The sequence below is a fragment of the Camelina sativa genome, chromosome 1 (genome assembly GCF_030686135.1).
Source record: "Camelina sativa cultivar CO46 ecotype springtype chromosome 1, ASM3068613v1".
Taxonomy (NCBI): domain Eukaryota; kingdom Viridiplantae; phylum Streptophyta; class Magnoliopsida; order Brassicales; family Brassicaceae; genus Camelina; species Camelina sativa.
This window is the reverse complement of record NC_141880.1, coordinates 17250437-17273050: the sequence shown is the minus strand read 5'-3', so window position 1 is coordinate 17273050 and position 22614 is coordinate 17250437. Positions and strand designations below refer to the sequence as shown.

Here is a 22614-nt window from a genome sequence, read left to right as displayed (position 1 = left end):
AAAGGTCTCTTATAGGTAGGCAAAAAAAAATCATAATTCTTAAATTCGGAATAAATTATTTAATAAAAAAAAACTATAACAAAAACATATTTATGGTATTTTAAATAATGATTACATGAATAAATTTGTGATCATAAAATTTTGAATAAAATAAGAATTTAAATATTTTTGTTGATATTATTTAGATTTAAATTTATTTAAAAATAAATAATTCAAGATTAGACAATTTATAATATATATATAGTATATCAATGTTTTAGACTTATTTTAATCAATGATGATTTATTTATAATTTTGACTTTTTGAACAATTGTTTTGTATTTTACTTCTGTTGACTTAATTATCTTCGTCATCGACTTATATTAAAATAATTAACTTATGTTATAGCTAGTGGATTTATAGCATAGTCGATTTTTAAAAAAGTTACCTTGTTTTTTTTGTTTATTGATTTATAGTTGTTTATTTATTGTTGACTTATTACATTCTACATTGATTTTTAATAATGTCGATATTTTGAATGGTTGACTTAAGTTTAATTTTTGTCAACTTATTTATTTTTCCATCTATTTATTTTAAAATTATCAATTTTTTTTAATTGTTTTTTTACATAGTCAAATTTTGATGATGTTGACTTATTTGTTTTGCTTGTGGACTTATATTTTTCCCCCGTCGATTTGTTTGGTCTTAGTAGACTTATTTCATTTTAAGTTGACTTATTAATATGATTGACTGTTTGAACTGTCGACTTATAACTTATTCTTGCTTATTTATGTTTTCTTTGTTGACTAGTATTTAAAAAGTCAATTTATTTTTTTATTAATTGATTTACATAGTCGATTTTTTGAACTGTTGATTTATTTTTTAAAAGCTCACAATTTTTTTTATTTTATTAAACTTAATAATTTTCAAAATAAATTAAAATATATTATTATTTTCAAAAAAAATTATTAAATGAAAAATATGAAGAATTATTAGTGAATTATATATTTATTTAAAACAAATATTATCTCAAATATTTACTAAACATAAATGGAAAAAGAATAAATCTAATTAATTTTATTTTAACTTTTTTATAATAAATTGTAAAAATTAGATTACTAATCATTTTCATTGTCAAATTTGTGTTAATTTTCATCGTAACTTTTACCGTTTGGTTCTTCGTTATACTCTTTATCTTCTTCTTCCTCGTCAACTTCTTCACATTCTTCCACTGAAAAACATTCTTTTAGACTACCACACAACTTGTTAACCCATCAAACTCCAAGAACAAAATCATTTCTTTTCTCATAAAATTTATAAAATTCATGATTCATGATTACCAGCATAGTCAACACATGCACCCAATTATTGACAATTTTATCCATATACTTATTTGGTTTTAGATTCACGCGTTTAGAAACTTCTTAAACCAAAACCTTACTTGGTTTATAATATTTAAAAACATAATAAAATTTACTAATAATTATTTATTTAATATGAATCATATGATATATAGAAATATGAGTACACTATAAGAACATATTAATTATAAATAAATAATATCAATTATATTATATCATCAAATAATATCAACCATATATATTATCAAATAACTGTAACCGTATATAACAGTAACCGCTTGAACTGTAACCATATTTAAACGTAACCGTTTAACCGTTTGTTTAACGGTTCTCGTTAAGGTTACAAAAATTTCTAACCATAACCGATGGTTAATAAACCTTAACCGTGACAACCGTAACCCTGGTCATGTCTATGTATATCTAATAAAACATGTGTGTTTATCGTCTATCTTTCTTCTTTAAACCACAAAATTTGACTCATACATCAAATTAAGGTCTTGCGATGTCAATCCTTCTTCCTTAGACCCAAAAATAAAAAATTAATGAAAGAATATCAACTCATCTATAAAATCATACACAAAAATATGTTTTACAGCTCATAAGAAATAAAAAGCACAAATGTAGATAAATAAGATAATTTATGTTTTGCATCAATATTTATAATATTTTAAACTTTTAAAAGGTTTCGAAATATAAAATTTGAACCTTTTAATTTTTTTAATATCTGTAATATTTTAAACTTTTAAAATTTAAAACTTATAATATTTAAAAACTTTTTAAAAGTTAAGAACTTTTAAAAGTTTCAATATTTATAATATTTAAACTTGTAAATTTTTTAAATATTATAACATTTTTTTGAAAATGTTTAAAGTTTTAATTTGATCAAATAAAAAACCAGATCAAACCAAATAAAACTTTTAAACTTGGACGCATGATAAATCAAGCTTTCCTGATCATTCGTTGTTGGAAGCATATTAATCTTATTTATACTGGTTCTGAACATTGTCTAAAAAATTTCTAGCCGATGTGGGATATTTTGCTTAGTTCTTTGATTTCCATAAATTTAAAATTTTCCTTTCTCTAAAAAATTCTGTAAATTTAAAAAATGTTAATGAATGACATGTCAAATCATGATAGGTTGTTTAAAATAATTCTTAATATAGAAAATTCTGGAAACTGTATAAAATGTTAATAAGTGATATGTCAAATTTCTATTGGTTGTTTAAAATCCTAGGTTTTGAACCCACGCTACGCGTGGGTATATTTGATATATTTTGATGAAAACTATATATGATTGATGACGGTAGTAAAATATTATCTTATAAAAAATTTAAATTAGTGTTAAAGAAAAAGTTAAATTTCAAATACACAATTTTTTAAAATATAAAAATCAGTTGTGTTATAAAATCAAATCTGATAAAAAAATCATGAATTTAACTCGACATCCAGGCGAGGCGAATTAAACTGATGACCTCACATATCCTAAACAATTTCTTTGACCACCAGAAAAACAAAACAATTTTATCATCATAAATTTAACTCGTTTTCATATTTAATTAATCGCTACCACCTAAGTTTTCGTGTTTTTTATTCAATGTTTTCTTATTCTTCATATTCTTTCTTGTCATTTCTATTGTCAAATTTTGTGGTAATCTTCATCATTACTTTTACCGTCTGGTTCTTCGCTATACTCTTTTTCTTCTTCATCCTCGTCAACTTCTTCACTTTCTTCCACTAAAAAACCTTTTTTGAGACTACCACACAACTTGTTAACCCATCAAACTCCAAGAAAAAAATAATTTCTTTTCTCACAAAAAAAAATAAGATAAAAAATTAATGAAAGAATATCAACTCATCTATAAAATCATACACAACAATATGTTTTACAGCTCATAAGAAATAAAAAGCACAAACGTAGATAATAAAATAATTTCTGTTTTACATCAATATTTATAATATTTTAAACTTTTAAGAGGTTTCGAAATATAAAATTTGAACCTTTTAAAAAGTTTCAATTTTTAAAATATTTTAAACTTTTAAAATTTAAAAATTATAAGATTTAAAAAAATTTTAAAAGCTAAGAACTTTTAAAAGTTTCAATATTTATAATATTTAAACTTTTAAAAATTTTAAATATTATAATATATTTTTTTGAAACTTTTTAAAGTTTTAATTTGATCAAATAAAAAACTGGATCAAACCGAATATAAAACTTTTAAACTTAGACGCCTGAGAAATCAAGCTTTCCTGCTCATTCTTTGTTGGTAGCATATTAATCTTATTTATACTCGTTCTGAATCATTGTCTAAAAAATTTATAGCCGATATGGGATATTGTACATAGTTCTTTCATTTCCATAAATTTAAAATTTTCCTTTTTTAAAAAATTCTGGAAATTTAAAAAATGGTAATGAATGACATGTCGAATCCTAATTGGTTGTTTAAAATAATTCTTAATATATAAAATTCTAGAGATTTTATAAAATGTTAATTAATGACATGTCTAATCACAATTGGATGTTTAAAATCGGACGTATTCAGAAGCTTATAACTCCTATTTTTTATAACTCCTACTTTTTATTAGTATAGATTATGTAATATTCCTCCAGAATCATGCGCACCAAGTATATTCATATTATGTGATACTCCTGAATCATGCGCACTCAATATCCACACACGTCGTTATAAAACTCGTTGTTGTAATGCAAAAAAAGAAACTAATTCATAAAAAGAACAGGTGATGTAAAAAAAAAACTAAAATAATCGATCATTTCATTAATTTAATCAAACGACATTGCCTACAAAAAAACAAAACCGAACCAAACTTGGAAGTGAACCTTACATTGATCCGCTAGTTCCATTCTTTTCTTGTGCTTTTATCTTGCAAGATTTCAACCAAACTTGGAACATAACTGAAGACAATCGGGCGCTGCCAATTAGTAGAATCTTCATCATAAATCTCTGCGTAATATGTATCGTGCAGTCCAGTAATGTTGACCATGTTACTGCTGGTCTCATAAGAACCTATAGTACAACACAAGGCATTTTCCTTCCCCTCATGGATCAAAAAACTCCAGCAAACCGGAAAACTAAAGTAAGTACTTAGGTGTTTGTAAAAATCCACTTTAATGTATATACTCCACAACAAGGCGGCGTCACTATCAGTATCATCATCATCGGTCATCCAAATCTCTATGTCTGATTTATGATAGCTCTGAAGTAACACTAAGAGTTGTTCTTCCCCAACAACTGATAGAACCATCTTACCATGATTTTGAATAGGCGGAAGGCACAAACGTTTAAATCTCTCCGTTGTAAAATCAAAACTGAGTAAGAAATCTGTTTTTTCATCCAAAGCAAGCCAGTAAGTGTTTCCCTTCAAAGGCACAACAGTATTTGGTTCTATGAAGCAGTTGAGAGGGACATTATCAAGAACCCTCCATGAACAAGAGCAAATCTCATAGATTTCAACGGTAGAAACATGGTGGTTTGGTTCGTAACCATCCCAACACCTCAAGATTTTGTAGCTCCGACAAGACTTGTTAGTATTTTGGTATCCTAGGGCAAACTTAGAGTCTCTCTTGTGATCAGTTTTGAGATGGACCCACTTGGTTATCTCCAAATACGGATTCCAAATCACGAGTCTATTGTCTTTGGTGGTGCATAACAACAAACCGTCGCAATGGAAAACTGCGGCTATATCGACTTGTTCAGAATCAATTGCGAATCCTTAAGGCTAAGTGCACCATCAAACTCTTTAGATGGAGCAGCAACATCGTGATTGACGCTCATTCGCCAAACCTTATATTCTTTCAACACGAGAACTAGAGATTGCTTTGCAGCTTGGGAAAATCTTGGATTTTTCTTTATCAAACAGTTCCATTGTTTGCAAATGAATCGTATTCTTTTCAGAGACGTGGTCGGGAGTCTACTGAGTATATCCTCTAACTACTCAGCCGGTACATCGGAGATCCTCATTGTTTACTCCCAAGGCTCTATTAGTAGAAAATTAGGGTTTTTTGTTATTCACGTTTGCCCCTTAAATCAGTATAGACATTTAACAAATAAATCATAGAGTTAAAACCTAATTACAAAAATGGTATTGACATTTAATATTTAGTTAAATTTGATTTTCTAAAATAGAAAGTAAAGTGTTATACTATGCATATGAGCTCATCTTTTGAGCTATTTTATCTTAACAAAATCGATGGAAACGGCTGTATGTTTTTTTTTTTAAAAATTTTTCTCTTGCATTTGATGTTGTTTATGTTTCCATGTAAGTATGTCCTCTATTTTAAAACATGAATCCTACTCATGACTATATTTTCATCCTAATGTATATTGCTTTGCTTATCATATCTGTTTCAATTTTATAACTTTAATATTTTTAAAACCTTTAAAAATAAAACATTTGTTTTACATTTAGAAGTTTACAAAGGTTTTTTTTCTTTAAAATTTTTTAAATAAAATTTTATTTTCTCGATTTTACTTTTATATAAAAAAATTTTATGGTAAGTTTTCAATTTTTCTATTTTTACTTTTAAAAATTTAATAATTTAGAATTGACATTTATCAATATCTTAATGATAAAGTTAACACATGTTACGATCTTGTTCTTTGACATCAAGATTTATATAATAAGGTAAGATTGATATCTAATTTGTTAATTACATTCATTAATAAAGTAATTTAGATTAAGTTATATTAAATTTTATTAAAATATAAATAAACATTAGAGGTGATATAGTGCATTTTTATTGGTTAAAACAATAAGGGGCGAACAAAACCCAAATATTCCTCGTAAGTTACGATTCTCAATCTGAGTATTTAAAGGTATCAAAATAAGTGTAAAAAATTAAATATTTGGAGATTTTTTAGTTTTTATTTATAAACAAACATAATGAAAAATCGGCTGGAAACCCTAATTGGGATAACTTTAGTGGCGCATGAAGAGAAGCTTCCATTGGAGTTAACCGAAGAGATACTTTCTCGTGTACCACCAACATCTCTAATGTTTCACAACCGTATCGAAACAATGGAACGCTCTCTTCCACGACAAGACGTTCATCAAGAACCACAAGATCACGGTTCGATTCATCTTGTGTACATGGGTCCGTTCAGAGTGGTTGAGCGGGTGGAACTAGTGGCATACCGGCTGGAGTTGTCTGAGGTTATGCATGCGTTCAACAAGGTATTTCATATGTCGATGCTGAGGAAGTGTCTTCACTAAGGTGATCAGGTGTTGGCTAAGATTCCTGAGGATCTTCAGCCCAAAATGACCTTGGAGGCGAGACCGTTAAGGGTGCTCGAGAGGAGAGTCAAGGAACTTCGGAAGAAGAAGATTCCTTTGATGAGAATCCTGTGGGACTGTGATGGAGTAGAGGAGCAGACTTGGGAGCCCGATGCGAGGTTGAAGGCAAGGTTTAAGAAGTGGTTTGAGAAGCAGGCCGTGACTTGAGCTTGTCTAGCCGGGTCCAAGTTGTAGTCCGTGGCTGCAGCGGGTACGGAGTATTCCCTCCCATCTCTCTTGATACTTGGTCGCTTAGGGATGGTTGGTTGTGCGACTAAGTACCAACATGAGGTGGTGCTCGGGATGCGGGTTAATGGATTGGAACGTGGTATCTTATTTTTCTTATGTATTTTCGTTAGGGTTGTAACGATTATGACATTTTTGGGATTAATAAGATGAGTATTTTTCTTTATATTTGACTGTTGTTGTAATGGAAAAAAGAGAAATAGCTTGGGTTTCTATTTTGGGGATGTTTCCATAAATAGGAAGTTTCCAGAAAAAAAAAGGTTCCAGAGTTAGAAAGTTTCTAAAAAGGAAAATTTTTGTGGAAAGTGTTGAGGTAGATCTAGTCGGGAGATATTCGATGGCATCAGACTTGTTTGCTCAAGGCCGTGAGGGTCCAACTCATGTGATACCGATAGCTCGATGGACTTTGTGGCCGGAGAGTGGGAGTGGTATGTTGCTTCGGATGACGATCCGAGAGCGCGCTTTAGGGTGACGACCCAAGAGCGGGATATTTGGGACTCCCTGGATACCGTAGTTGTGAGCTGCGGCTCGGCAGTGAGCTGGTATGTCTCGAGGGTTTCGACCCGAGAGCGGGGGGAGTGTGTGTGAGTGACTTACTGGATGTCGTAGCTTAAGGCGGTTGGCCTGATAGCGAGCCGGCATGATTCGTTGGTTGCGACCACGGACGGGAGAAGCACTGGGTTGTGAGAAAATAGGGTCTTGGATGTGAGTGTATTGGCTAGAGGGAGACCTCGGGGTTCAGTCGGAGGTGTGCAGGCTGTCGCAACAGTTGCACGGGAAACCTTGGCTGATTGTTTTCAGTCCAGTCAGGGAATGTGCGGGCCGTGTTGATGGTGGCACGGGGTCCTTGACGGATGGACGATGCTGCGGGATTCGAGGATGAATCCTTGTTGGTGGGGGATAATTGTAACATCCGCGAACCAGATATGGCATTTTTGGTCTGAGTGTCGATCGACACCCTTGGTGTATCGATCGACACCAATAATTCCAGTTTCGATTGGTTTGTTTTAATTGCTGTTTGGTTCAATTAGAAACCCCTAAACCAAGTATATAAGTGGAGAAGCGACGAATTAAGGGTTTTAGGGTGTGTTGTTTTGTCGTCGTTGGGTGAGAAAAGAGAGAAAAAGGAGAGAAAGTGTTTGAGAGTGTTTATGTGAGATTTTGGGTCTGTTCTTGGTGTTTTTGGAGAGATCTATAGCGGTAGAAGGGAGAGCTGTTGCTGGGAACGAAGGAGAAGCTTCCTAAGGTGTTGGCTCCACCGTTTCTCATTCAAATCTTCCTGTAAAAGAGGTGAGAGCTTGACCATGGCTGATCTAAGCTTGAGATCTCTTTTGTTTGGTTGTTCTTTGTCTATTTGTAGTGTTTGCTTGCTTGGGTTTGTTGTTTTAGTGATTCTCATAGGTTCCTGAGGCGATTGGGAAAGTTTGAGACGGTTTTGTGTTGATTCGAAACGGAGGATCGACGTTCAGATTTGTGCAGTTCGCGTCTGCAGAGGCAGTGTTGATCGACACCAGTGTGGTGTCGGTCGACACCCTTTTGTGTTAGCGTCGGTCGACACCAGGTTGTGTTAGCGTCGATCGACACCAGTCCGGTGTCGGTCGACACCACTCTTAACCGATTATGAGTTTGTTGTTTGATGTGTTGATTGTGTTTATTGGCTCAACTTAACAATAGAATCTCAGTTGCTTGTGTGTTTAGTCCAGTAGATGGGAGGATGACCTCACTGAGTATTTATAATAATACTCATGCATCTCAATATGTGTTTGTGGTGCAGGTAAAGACAAAGTGTGATCGTGAAATCAGGGCGATGAGGAGGAGGATGTTCTAGAGGCTTGATTGATTGTGGTCTAGCTATTGTTAGGTTGCTAGTGTTGAGTTGATAGAACATTGTAGGATGTTGGAACTTAGTTATTTCATTGTTGGTTATGGATTATTTCAATGTTGATTATTGGATTGTTATTGTTGAGATTCTTATTTGTTTATTGGAATTGTTTCTTAGAACCTGACCAAAGGGAGAATTTGTTTTGTGTGTTTTGAGATCACTGAGCGATTCTGGCGTTTACGGATATTGAGTTAAACAATTAACATGTTACCAGTGTGTCTTCCAGCGACGAGAGTATGCTAATGCTTTTCTGTTTTCTGGTAATAAGGAGCTTCACAAATATTTTAATGGTGATTTCTGACAACAATATATAGTTGGACTCTTAACATAATAGCACATATTGTAGTCTGTATGTACATTCCTCACAAAACTTCGTACACTAATGCTGGTTAAAGAGTCTTTTTCATTCTGGCTGATTCCCACAAAAACCAAATTAAAGAGCTATCTAATTTGAGGATATTTAGGTTTAACATCGAGGAGAAGACACACTAATAGACTGTTGTACGTTAAGAATAATAAAAATTACATGAATAAGTAATAGTTCAGAAGAATGCACTCTAACATACTGTTTAGAGTCTTCTTCACATCTTTATGATGCATGGTTAATCATAGGATATTCATATGCTTGAAATGTATGGATTCATATGCAATCAACTTGTTACTTCCAATGAACACTTCTAGTTTTGGAGTTCATTAACTTTACAAACTCGTAAAAAACTTGAAGCACAAATATATATGCACGTACAATGTTTTAAAAAATCCGCTGTAGCACATTGATTTAAACACAGATTGGATGAAAAGGATAATAATTCCTTTCACAGATGAGTTCCGGAAATTAAGACTGGGTGTTAATTTAATTATTAACTATTTTAAATTAATAGCAGTTTAGTTTTCTTACATTTGTGGCTTCTTGTTACGTTGGTGAGGAAGTTAACTTTGATTTGGATTCTGGTATTTTTTGCTAATTTTTTTTTCTTTGCAAAATAATTTTCTCTTTTTGTTGAACAAATTAGAGAGATTGCCTTTGATGTTTGATCACTCTGATGACCTACCAAGTAAAAATAATTGGTAGGCTTAAAATGTTAATTAACCAAAAAAAACTTAGAATGTCGTTTTGAAAGTTGAACTGTTGTAGTAGGTTTAAACCACTACATATATACATACGTGATGATATGACGATCAACAAAATACCAATATATATGTACAATTTCTCTTTTTCCTATTTAACAAAGGAAAAAATACTAAAAAAACCTGAAATTATTTTTATTTGGACGTATATTATCTAATTGTTTTGGATTATAATCAGTCCCGTCTCAAATAAATGTTAGACCCTAGATGAACTGAATTTTTTGGATCTTCACAAGAAATAATTTTTTTTTTTGGTCCCCTTTACTCAAGGGTTTTTTCCAAATTTTGGAATGGTCCCTAGGCTTTCGCCTCTCTCGCCGCCCCTTGAGCCGAGACTGATTATAATAAAAATACACTAAATAATAAAAATGTGTCATTTAAAACCCAAAACAATAAATGTTGTTATTTTCATATCTACGTTTTTTCAACAAATTTAAAGTTCCAATTTTACCCTGGTCATCTAAATTAATTTTTAATTCTTCATATAAAAACTCTCGATTTTCTTTTAACCATGTCAAACCAGGAATTAACCCCGGTTATCTCTCTTCTTTCTCTCTTCTTCCTAATTAATTGACATTAAGATCAAGTTCCTCTGTTTTACTCGACTGTCTCGTTTCTTCAGCCATGATCTCCTCTCATCTCCTCTCCCAACGAACTCCTTCCAAAATTTCACTCTCAAAAAGACGACCAAGCAAGTACGATCAAACCATCGGTCTCATCTCTCTCCATCTCATACCCATCTCTCTCCCACAACTCTGCTTTCTTCTACGAAGCTTTCAACGCCGACATCACCATCACCGGGTAAGATGGACCTGATCCGCATTCTCGAAAAATTCATCTCATCTCTTCCATCAACGATCTCGGCGTCACTCTCCATTTTCCTTCTTCTAGCCTCAGATTCTTCCTCGTTAGTTCCTCGTTAGAGGAAGCCCCTTCATCACCTGCTCCACTAACTCCTCCATCACAATGGGGCTGTTCGTTTGGTTACCGCACGTACATGCGGCTGCGGTAGACGCAAGTATTGTTGTTCGTTATGTAGTCGCAAGTTCTGCGTCAAAACGCAGCGACAAACGCAGCGTCTTGTGACGAAAATATTTAGACGTTAGTTTAATTCAGCGTCTATGACTAAAACACAGCGTTATATATGGTATATGACAAAAATAACCTTATTATTTTTGAGAAATCACAGATAAACCTAACCCTAAATCAGTCTCTCTTCACGGCGAAGCTCAGCCAAGCTCGGCCTTAGCTTCTTCTTTTACGACAAAGCTCCGATCTGCTCTATCTCTCCAGTCTCCATATCTCTCTCCCAATCTGTGAGTTTCTTCGTCTCTCTCTAATTCCTTCTCCATCTCCATGTATATTGGTTTTTTGCTTCACTTAATTTGGGATTTGAATTGTTGGGTTAGCATGATTTAGTTCACTTTCACTGAAATTAATCGATACCCAGTAGGTTAAGATTCAATGGGTTAGCAATATAAGGGTTTCTTCTTTCTCTCTCTTTGACTTTACTTGGGTTAATGTTATTGGCAATGGCTGATGTGTGTGTATTGGTCGGATATGAACCCATTCCTTTGCTGCTACTACTCGTTTATTGCAATGGTAACTACGGTTCGTTTTTTTGTTTGTTGCTACTACTCGTTTTTTTGTTGCTACTACTCGTTTATTGCAATGGTAACTACGGTTCGTTTTTTTTGTTTTTTTTTATTGCTGATGTGTGTGTATTGGTCTGATATGAATCCATTCCTTTGCTGCTACTACTCGTTTTTTTGTTCGTTATTACTTAGTCGAGACTCATCATCTTTGTTTATGTGTGTGATATGTATGTATGTGATATGTATGTATGTGATATGTGTGTATGTGATATGTTTAACACTTGTTTAACACTTGTTTGTTTGGCTTTTGATGATTTCTCAGGTTAAAACTCAAGTATTTTGAGAAAGAAGATGTCTAAAGATGTAAGTGTTTTGGCTTTTATCTTAGTGTTTGGTTTGGATCTTAGTGGTTGTCGTTTCATATTTTTTTATGCATTGTTTTAGAGTTGGACAGATGATGAAACTCGATTATTCTTTCAACTTTATGCGGATGAGAGAAAAAAAGGAAATAGAACAAGTGTAGGAATGAATCAAACTGGGAAAGATACCATCATGAAGAAGTTTGAAGAGAAATTTAAGAGGGGATTTAACAAATGGATCCCTCATTTTAAGAATAAGTATGATTCGTGTAAGAAAAAGTACGCCACCTTTAGAACGTTAACTCATAGTAGGCCTTAGGCTCGGTATGATGATATGGGAAGGTTGGAGATGTCAGATGATTGGTGGAAGCAACGGATAGAGGTACTTGCTTGTGCTATATATGCTTGTTCTTTTGATCACAGTCTCTTCTTAATGTAGTTACTCTGCCTAAATTTAGTAGTATATAACACTCCTTTGTTTATGCTTTATAGGAATGGCCTGCAGCAAGAAAATTTAGAAGCAAAATGATTGCTAATATGGATGTGTTTGAAGAAGAATTCCGTTTGGTAGTAGTGACTGGAGCTGAAGGATGGAGCGGTCAAACTGGAGAAGCTAGTTTAAATTCTACAGTGGATGGAGATGATGATGATGAAGTTGATTTTGTTGACAAAGATATGCCAGCACCGGTAGAGAAACAAACTCAAACACAAACCCAAGTTGGAAGTTCAAGAGCAAAAAAAAGGCGTAGGGAGAAAGATATGGCTGTTGAAGCTGTTATAAAACGGACCGAAGCTCTTGAGAAGAAGAATAAAATAGCGGAACAGATGTTGGAGCGTGAGTATGCATCAAGTGTTGAGAGTGTATTAGAGACACTTAATGGATTGCCTGGAATTATGAAGTGGTCTTCATTTTACAAAGCAGCAGTTCAGCATCTTATAGCAGATGAAGCAACCAGGCGGGGTTTATAGCTTTTACTAGTGCTGAAGATAAGATTAGTTTTTTGGAGCTTATGACTAGTAGGAAACTTGATGATTTGTAGTGTTTATGAAGCAGATCATGACATTTCATGTGTTATAGTTTTGGTTTTGTTGTGTTATGAATGAGTTTTGGTTTTGGTTGTGTTATGAACGAGTTTTGGTTTTGGTTGTGTTATGAACATTGTTGTGTTATGAACGATTAACGAGTTTTGGTTGTGTTTGGCAATTAGTTTATTTATGGCAACTATTATATGGTTTTTTAGATGATTAGAAGATGGATGTTGGGTGATGATGATGGTGATGATGATGATGAACTTGATTTGATTGATTCACTTACTGCAGAGAGGTTAAGTCATAGAACAGATCGAGGAGCAGGATGGTGTCATGTCCAACAAATTATGCATGGATCAGATACACAATATTATGACATTCTTCGAATGAACCAAAGAACTTTTGAGGCTTTATGTAAGATGCTACACGATATGGATTACTAGAGTCTGAAAATGTCTACATTGAGGAATCTGTTGCCATGTTTCTTGAGGTCGTTGGTCAAGATAAAACTATCCAAGATATAGCTGCAAGATATCAGCGGTCATTGGATACAGTGAAAAGGAAGGTTGATGATGTTTTAAGTGCTCTCATCAAGTTTGCAGCAGATACACTAAAGCCACAAGAAGGTGAATTTACCATAGTAAACCATATTTTACTCTGGCCATTTTTTAAAGATTGTGTTGGAGCACTTGATGGAACTCATATACCGGTTCGTCCTCCACGTCGATCTACAGAAGCATATAAAGGTAGAAAGCAAGAACCTACAATAAATGTTCTTGCTATATGTAACTTCGATATGAAGTTCATATACGCATATGTCGGTGTACCTGGTAGAGCACATGATACAAAGGTCTTGACTCATTGTGCGAGGTATGAACCTTTTTCCCACATCCGCCTAGTGGGAAGTACTATCTTGTTGACTTTGGGTATCCCACAAGGATAGGGTATCTTGGTCCACATCGTGGTTTGCGATTAGCCACAAATATAGGCTAGTTCCAATTAGCCATGGCGTTCAGATTTTCGGTTCGGATCAGATAGGATTTTTCGGATTTCAGATTTTTTGGATGGAATAGCTCATATGGTTAGTGTGTGTATCCCTTATCTATGACGTTTGAGGTTTGAGTCCTCCTCCCAAAAATAATACTAATGCCTAAATATTAACTCGGAATTCGGTTTAGCGGATAACCGGTCGAATTTTGGTTCAGATCGGTTTAAAACTTACCAAATTACACTCAATATAAAAACCGATCAGTTTTAACAGAGAAATTGAAACCAATCCAAATCGGTTTTTTCGGATCGGTTTGTTCAGTTTCGGATTATATGCCCTGGGCTAGTTCCAACTAAACCATTCTCTTCATCCACAAACCATGGTCATATAAATGTACTTCAGCCCACGAACACCTTACATTTGTAGACTCAATCTCTTTGCAACAGACTCTTCCACTAACAAGCTTCACTTAAAACACGTATCTCGAGCGATTACTCCATTCCGCTCCAACCACAGACTTCACCTCACCAACGATCCGCTTTGACCCACACTGGCCATTTCCTAGTCCATAACCACAACTAAGGTTCGCCCATTAAGTCTCCATACAACCACTTAAGCATTCCCGTCAAAATATTGCTGGAAACCAAGCTAACACAATATGCTCCGCATGAGCTAACCATTGGTGTCGATCGACACCCTCCCCGTGTCGGTCTACACTGATGCCCTCGACATCACCTCCATCGATCCACCCTCGATAAACCATAACTCCTATCATTCTTCTATGACCCAAACACACAACAACATGCTTGTCTCGATAGACACCACCTTGGTATCGCTCAACACCCAATACATGCCATAATATATCTCTGGAAAACGTCCATGTAAACCTCTGGTTAATTAATAACTAACCATTCATTCAACAAATCTACTGTTCGATATGAAGCTTACAGAATCACAAAGCTCCTCACAAAATTTTAGCCAAATCGGACTCCGTTTCATCCTCTAAATGTTTCTCCAAAGTAGCCATCCCGACCTAGTTGTTGATGTCCGTCCGACAACGCCAATGGTATCCGTGGACACCAATCTTGCAACCATGATATAGGTTTCTCCTTCAGCCTCTTTTGGCCGCAAAACCCAAACTATCCATAATACTCGCTTCCCATACGAATCATCATAAACAATACAGTCTCACAAGGCAACAACCAAGGAAAATAACTCATGGGTTCCTTCCAATTCCTCTCACCCATAACAAATCCACCACAATCATCCCCAAACCCTAGATAAACTTTAGATCAACCTCTTACCTTGGATTAGGGACGAGATAGGAGCAAGAAGCAACAAAGAGGGCATATGTCCTCATCCACGCTACACAACCCAACTCCCCTTCATTCTCATCCCCATAACAATTTCCTCTCCTTCCTAACATCTAGAGATCTCAAATCTCTCTTCTCTTATCTTCTCTAGGGCAGGAAAACGGCTAGGATGGGGAACATCTAAAACAAAGAGGGCGTTCTCCTTTTCTAAGGAAAGTTTAGGGTTTCTCCAAAACCTGTAAACTGCACAAAGCCAGAGAAAGAACCAAACCAACTAATCTGAAATATTTCTAGTGTCGACTGACACCCACACAATTGTTTCTAGGTTACGAGCGTTACAGTTAAAGTTAATGTCAAATAGTTTTTCAGGCTTGGAAATTGTTTGTGATGAAGAACTTAAGCGTTCAACTATGTTGGACTCCAATATAGATTCAAAGGTATGTAAAAGAATATATTTTTACCTGTTTTCCTTTAAATTTCAAAAAGAATCAGGGAATAACCATTCATGAGTAATTTTGATTAAAGAATTTATTTGTTTTCTTTGGTGATTTATTTATTTGTTGTTGATTACAGCATAGCTCAATAATTTTTATTTTATTTTTAAGTAGTTTTGGTCTCCTAATGATGTTCTTTAACAAATACAGTAAAACCTCTGTAAATTAATACTCTATAAATTAATAAACACTATAAATTAATAAATTTTGCTAGTACCAAATCGGGACAGTGTAAAAAATAACAAAATTCGATAAGATAATAAGATAATAATTTTTTTGAAATCACCATGTAAAATATGGTCCCAATAATATCATAAATTAATAATCATGTAAATTTATATATATATATATATGCTGATATAATAAAGTATGTTTCTCTTAAACCCCATATCTATAAAACAATTGTTATATTGTATCTTCAAACTATAATGATATAAAATATTCTATAACATTTCATAAAACAGCTAAAACTTTTTAAAGTTTTTAATTTCTAAATATGCATCATTTACATTTTGATAGTTTGATAGATTATTAAAATACGATAATTGATATTCTTATTCATAAATTTGAAAATTTATCTCATGTGTATAAGTGAATTTGTCTATAATATTTGTAATTCATTGTCAATAATATTTTTTAATTATTTCGAATTCAATTCCAATACCATAAAATTTACAACATCCAAAATTCTAATATTATTTTGCAAAAATTGTCTAATTTTAAAAAAAATCAAAAAATTAAAAATATACCTATAAATTAATAATTATTAATTTACACTATAAAATAATAATTATTAATTTATAGATAAATTAATATCACTATAAATTAATAAAATATCTTGGTCCCAACATTATTACTTTATAGAGGTTTTACTGTAGAATGATTTTATAACATATAATATATAGCTTATATGAGAACGATGCATTAAGAGCTTTCTCTACCATTTTCACCTTATGAAGGTTATTTTTTAAATGAAGTTTGTCGTTTGGTTTAGGGAAAATGTTGTTCTTCAAATAGAAGTGTACACCGAGTATAATCTGATCTGATTTCAAACTTCATCAGCACCGAAGAAAGTATTGTCATGCCAAGCCGCAAAATATGGTTGTTAATCATCAAAGGACAAAAGTGGCGATGAAATAGCAAAAATTAATAATGTTTTCCAGATCTTGTGGGATATGCCAATTAATAATGTTTTCTATACTGAACATGCTATGTGTCGACAAAGACTTATACTGATAGCAAGGGGATGTGAAGGTAGCATATTCTTTGATACCCTTAATTAACCCTAAAAGTAGTTTCAAACATTTCAGTCTTAGGCGGGTCACCATTACTTGACTTAGCTTAGAAAGGCGAACATCTGGGCGAGAAAAGACGTTCTTCATGGTAATGACAATAAATATCATAAAGACTGGAGATGAAGAGAAAATATGATATGATAATGGGCAGCACTGAGAATGATCAAGTGAAAGCTGAGCTTGTTCGGGAAGATGTTATGCTTGTACCCGTTGGACAAATGACAAGGGCGAGGACCAAACAACTTGCTGGAGCTATCCAATTGATGTTTGATGGTATTTAGAACAAAGAGGACAACCAAGTACAACACAATACCCTAACCTTGATCCGAACACAATGAAGAGCTAAGTGGACCGAAGGGTGTGTGGACATTGTACTCTTTTTCCTTATCCTTGGTTTTTTCCCGATGGTTTTCCAGGAAAGGTTTTAATGAGGCAATGGACTCACACTTCACTAATGGTCTACTCTTTTGTTTGGAAGTCCACTTTGAGCCTAATACAAGCCCAAAATAATCATTTTATTTTGTGGTAAAAAAAAGGGGCGATAAAAATGGAGTTCAACTCACCTTGGGAAGGACACCGTGGGAAAACTTCAAGAGTTTGGTCTCCATTCAACTATCTATATTTATTTTCTTTTAGTTTCAAGAATAATTAATACTTGGCTTTGTTACCAAGTTTCTTATCCATATATAAACACATGCATGTAATCTCATATGAGAATCATCAATCAATTTTCTTTTTCATTTTATGAGTCTATCTCTTTGTTCTTTGTCTAGAACACTTTGTTGTTTCTTGGTGTGTAATATCCAAAAAACAGTCTCCTCTTGCTGGACTAGTGTGTCATATATCTAGCAGCGATTGGAGTTGGGAATATCAGCAGCCTTACGCAACTGTTGTGCGACCCCTCCATCCATTAAATCTCCCTCGTTGCACCTTGCACCTGGGCGAGTTTCTATCCTTTCTAATTTGGCTGAGTGATCCTCGAATTTGGGCGTATTAGAAGACGTAGGGATACACAAGAAAGAGATGGTGAAGAACACGGAACACAAGAAGATTTACACATGAGGGAAATGAGGGCCGAATTGAGAGCAATTTTGTGAAGTAATGCAACTGAAGTCTAGCGGAATAGTTTTTTTTGCTCTGCACATACATATTTACAAGCAACAAAAATACAATTGATTTTCCATTAGAGAGTTTTTGCAAATTTTGTTTTAGCTCTGCAAATTTTGCTTTTGCTCGCAATCAAACGATGGATTTAGTTCCTCGCCGTCCCGATATGATTGTTGATGGATGTAAGTGGATATTTAAAAACAAATTTTCAGCTAATGGTTCTCTTAGGCGGTGCAAGGCACGTCTTGTGGCTAAAGGTTACAAACAACAACTCGGACGCGACTGTGAAGATACGTTTAGTCCGGTGATCAAGTCCACCATAATCAGATTGGTTCTTGATGTTGATATCTCCTCTTTATGACCAATCCAATAGCTAGATGTCAACAACGTCTACTTACAAAGCACATTGAATGATGAAGTCTACATGGAACAACCACCAAGCTTTATAGATCTTGATGTTCCCTCTCACATTTGTTGTCTCCAAAAAGCTATTTACAGTTTGAAACAAGCTCCGCGTGCATGGTACTTGGAGCTTAAGAACTTCCTCACTTCTCTTGGTTTTCGGAATTTGTTAGTCGATACGTCTATGGCTTGCTCCGCATTGGTAATCAGTTTATCTATCTTTTGGTTTATGTTGATGATATTCTCGTCACTAGGAACGACTATGCAGGGCTTCAACAAGTTTTGAAATTACTTTCTTAGCAGTTCTCCATCAAAAATCCCAAAGATCTTAATTACTTTCTTGGTCTTGAAGCTCGTCGGACAGCCAAGGGTCTGCACTTGTCTCAGCGGAAGTATATTCTTGTCATTCTTCTTCGTTATGACATGCTCACTGCAAAACAGTTGCACCTCCCATGGCTTCATCTCCCAAACTCTCTATCCACTCTGGTACGACTCTCTTTGATCCGTCTGTCTATCGCAAGCTTGTTAGAAGTCTTCAGTACCTCGCTTTCACCCACCACGACACCTCATTTTCAGTAAATTTTCATCTCAATTCATGCATAAACCAACTATTGAGCATTACAAAGCAGCGAAGTGAGTACTTCGATACTTGGTCAGCATGACAACCCATGGTATCTTCTTTGCCGCCAAGAAAAATCTTACTTTTCATGTCTTTTCATATGTGGATTGGACTGGTGATAGATATGATTATGTCTCTACAAACGCCTACATCATCTATCTTGGAAGCCATCCAATCTCATGGTCAGCGAAGACTTCAAGAATTATTAGCTCTTTCCTCAACTGAAGCGTGATATCGAGCCATCGCAAACGTCTCCGCTGAAATAACATGGGTCTTTAATCTGCTCACCAAGCTAACATCCAACTGGCAAGACCTTGGTGGTGTATTGTGACAACGTCAGAGCAATGTTCTTATGTGCTAATCCAGTCTTTCATTCTCGGATAGCATATGTCAATACCAAAGACCAACTCGCGGATGCCTTGACAAAACCTCGACCATGATCATGCTTTGTTGAACTGTGAGACAAGATTGAAGTTTTAAACACCTCCATCCTAAGGGGGACGTTACGGATACATCTTTATAATAGAACATATTCTTCTTCTACTTATGGAAACCTCTGTAATTAAAGTAGGCTAGAATATTCCTCTGTAATGTTATATAAGCAGTTGTACATTCTATTGGTAAGATATGAGAAATATATCTTCTCTACATTTATATCGTCCTGTTCGGAATTATAATCTGAATCTCTTTAAGCTAAGTGCACTCTTACACTCTATAGATGGAGCAGCAGCGTTGAGATTGACGCTCAATGAACAAACACTACAAGAAAACATGCTATTTGTGACTCCAAATATTGTTCCAAAATATTCGCAAATATGCTATATACAACTACTTTGCGACTATTTGAGATGGTCGTTAAAAATTGGTCGCAGATTTTCATGGTTCCAAAATAGTGACCGACTACTATGTGACTTCATTTTAGAGTCCTAAATTTGCAACTACGTTAAGACTCTAATATGTAGTCATATATTAGAGACTAATGAGTGACGTATATATGTAGTGAGTTTTTTGTGACTCAAAATAGAGACTAAATTTTGACGGCATTTAAAGTCGCATATTACTTACATTTTTGCGACCAACTACAGAAGAAAAAACAAACAAAAAAAAGATTTCTTATAAAAGAAATGGAAATCAAAAATAATTTTATTTGTAATTATCATTACAAACCGAAAATACAATGTATATATCTATACGACTATATATATTAGCATCATCGACCGGAGCGACGGAAAACAAAACGGTGGTAGTGGCTGGTAGTGGCCAGAGACGGAGATGTGGTGGCCAAAGACATAGATGCGGTGGCCGGAGACGTCGATACGACAACCAGAGTGTCGGTGATGCGACGCTGGAGAATTTGAGATATATTGGTGGTGAACGACCCAAGCACCTTCAACGGTGGTCCTCCATTTCCAGTATCACCTATGTCGTCGTTTGATACTTATTCTTCAGATCTACCCATAAAATCTAAAACACAAACCAAAGAGATAATTAAAACTCATAGGAGTTCCCTAGATGTATCTCAGTAAAGATGTGTTGGGAAACTAGATCTGAATAGCAAAACCATTATAAACTCTAATCTCAAGCAAATACACATGCATATAAGTAGATTAAGAAGGATATTGTGAGAGAAATAGACAAACTTGTTTCTGTTTCCACCATCTTCACCGACGCAGTTGCCGTACTTTATATGGTGGTCGGCGTAGAGGCAGCGTTTGGCTCTGCCCATGAAGACTTTGGTATCATCTGAGTTTTTTGTAACGATTTGATTTTTCGCGTTTGTCGATTTCACTTGACGAAGAGGAGAAGGGGGCTAAACCTAGAGATTAGAAAAGAGGAGAGAAAGAAGAAGGGAAACAAACAAAATTGATTTACTAGATACGATGAAGAGAAAGGAAGGAAGAGAAGGGAAGGAAAAACAAAGATGATTTTTGTCCATTGGATTAAATCTATCAACGGTAGATGACACACCAAAAGACAATCATTGCCATTTAAGATTAGCCAATGAGATGTTTTCTTATTATTTTTTTCCTTTAGGTAAATTATGGTAATTTGCCATCATTTTGTGTCATAATTTCGAAACTAGGAGTTTAGGATTTATAAAGTATTAGATTTAATTTTACTTTAAATCAATTAAATTTATAAATAATGTATTCTAAATTTTTTTGATTGATTTCAGTTTTGAGTATATATAATAGTTACATCATTCGTTTAGAAATTTTAAAATTATGATTTAGAATTAAGAAAGAAAAAACTGACTAGAATAAATTGGCAATAAGCATTTAGAAGCACTTATAGTCCAATTGTGAAATGTATCTATAATTTTAAGAGGTAAAATAATCTTTATAAGTTTTTTTCCAACTTACATAACCTTACATGTAAAATTAAAATCACCTAACTTACATAACCATCTTCTACATAACTTGTTGTTTGCAAAGATTTTAACTAAAACATGTAAAATTAAATTTCTAGATAGAATATATAAATGTATTAGTTAAAATCAATGCAAAATGGTTAACTCAACATATTAGTCGTTCAATCTTTTCAAATTATATTTTTAAAATCCCAAGGAGTTGCTAAACCAAGGCAATGTAGTCCCAAAAATCGTAGCAAATTAGTCACAAGAGCGTAGTAACATAGTGGTAACATTTTTCAGTTGCATTTTCATCACAAATAGTGACGTAATATTATGAGTCACAAACCATTATTCTAGATTTATTAACTTTGAGATCTAAATTCAATAATTATAAGACTTAGAAGCACTTATAGTCCAATTGTGAAGTATATATATCTTTAATTTTAAGAGGTAAAACAATCATTTGGTAAGTTTTTTTCTATCTTACATAACCTTACATTAAAAACCTATGTACCATCTTCTACATGACTTGTTGTTTACAAAGAGATTAACTAAAACATCTAAAATTAAAATATTTAGAAAGAGTATATAAATATATTAGTTCAAATCAATGCAAATTCTACATGACTTGTTTTTTACAAAGATTTTAATTAAAACATCTAAAATTACAATATTTAGAAAGAGTATATAAATATATTAGTTTAAATCAATGCAAAAATGGTTAACTCAAAATATTAGCCATTCAATATTGTCAAATTATATATTTGAAAACTTGTGTAGAAAAAATAAAGTTTTAGTTGTATAATAATGATTCACTATCTATAGTAGTTCAAATTAACATAGAAACCTTAGAACTTAACATATTGGCAAATCTCAGTTGATAAAATATATAAATGAAACCGCGAGGGTCACTAAATCTCAACTGTTTAGTTATTATTGATAAAGTCGAGCAAAACAAAGAATAAACATAAAATTAAACATGTAAATGAATCTCAAATGTGAAATTTGAAATTAAAAATATCAAGAGTGAGTCAACAGTCTTAAAGGAGTAGCTAAATCAGGTGTTAGTCGCAAATTCTTCAGGTGTTAGTCGCAATAGCGTCACAAATACGTCGATAAAAGGTAGCAGAAGAGTGACAGATTGATGTAGTCCTAACAGTGTGGCAAATCAGTCG

At 33.7% G+C, this 22614-nt stretch overlaps 1 protein-coding gene, 1 long non-coding RNA gene and 2 pseudogenes across 2 annotated transcripts; 2 read left to right on the top strand and 2 right to left on the bottom strand.

The window, feature by feature from the left end:
* Positions 1-4190: 4190 nt before the first annotated feature.
* Positions 4191-5317, bottom strand: LOC104709571 (putative F-box only protein 9). The gene is given in 2 exon segments (XM_019233789.1): positions 4191-5059; positions 5062-5317. Coding segments are annotated over 2 exon segments (1125 nt in total).
* A 6849-nt stretch (positions 5318-12166) lies between these two features.
* On the top strand, positions 12167-12879 carry LOC147950039 (uncharacterized; annotated as a pseudogene).
* Positions 12880-13068: 189 nt separating this feature from the next.
* Positions 13069-13861, top strand: LOC147950038 (uncharacterized; annotated as a pseudogene).
* Positions 13862-20185: 6324 nt separating this feature from the next.
* Positions 20186-20965, bottom strand: LOC147950037 (uncharacterized). Its single transcript, XR_015596251.1, has 2 exons — positions 20727-20965; positions 20186-20550 (listed from the first exon to the last, which is right to left on the bottom strand). It is a non-coding gene; the product is annotated as an uncharacterized LOC147950037 (long non-coding RNA).
* Between the last annotated feature and the right edge of the window lie 1649 nt (positions 20966-22614).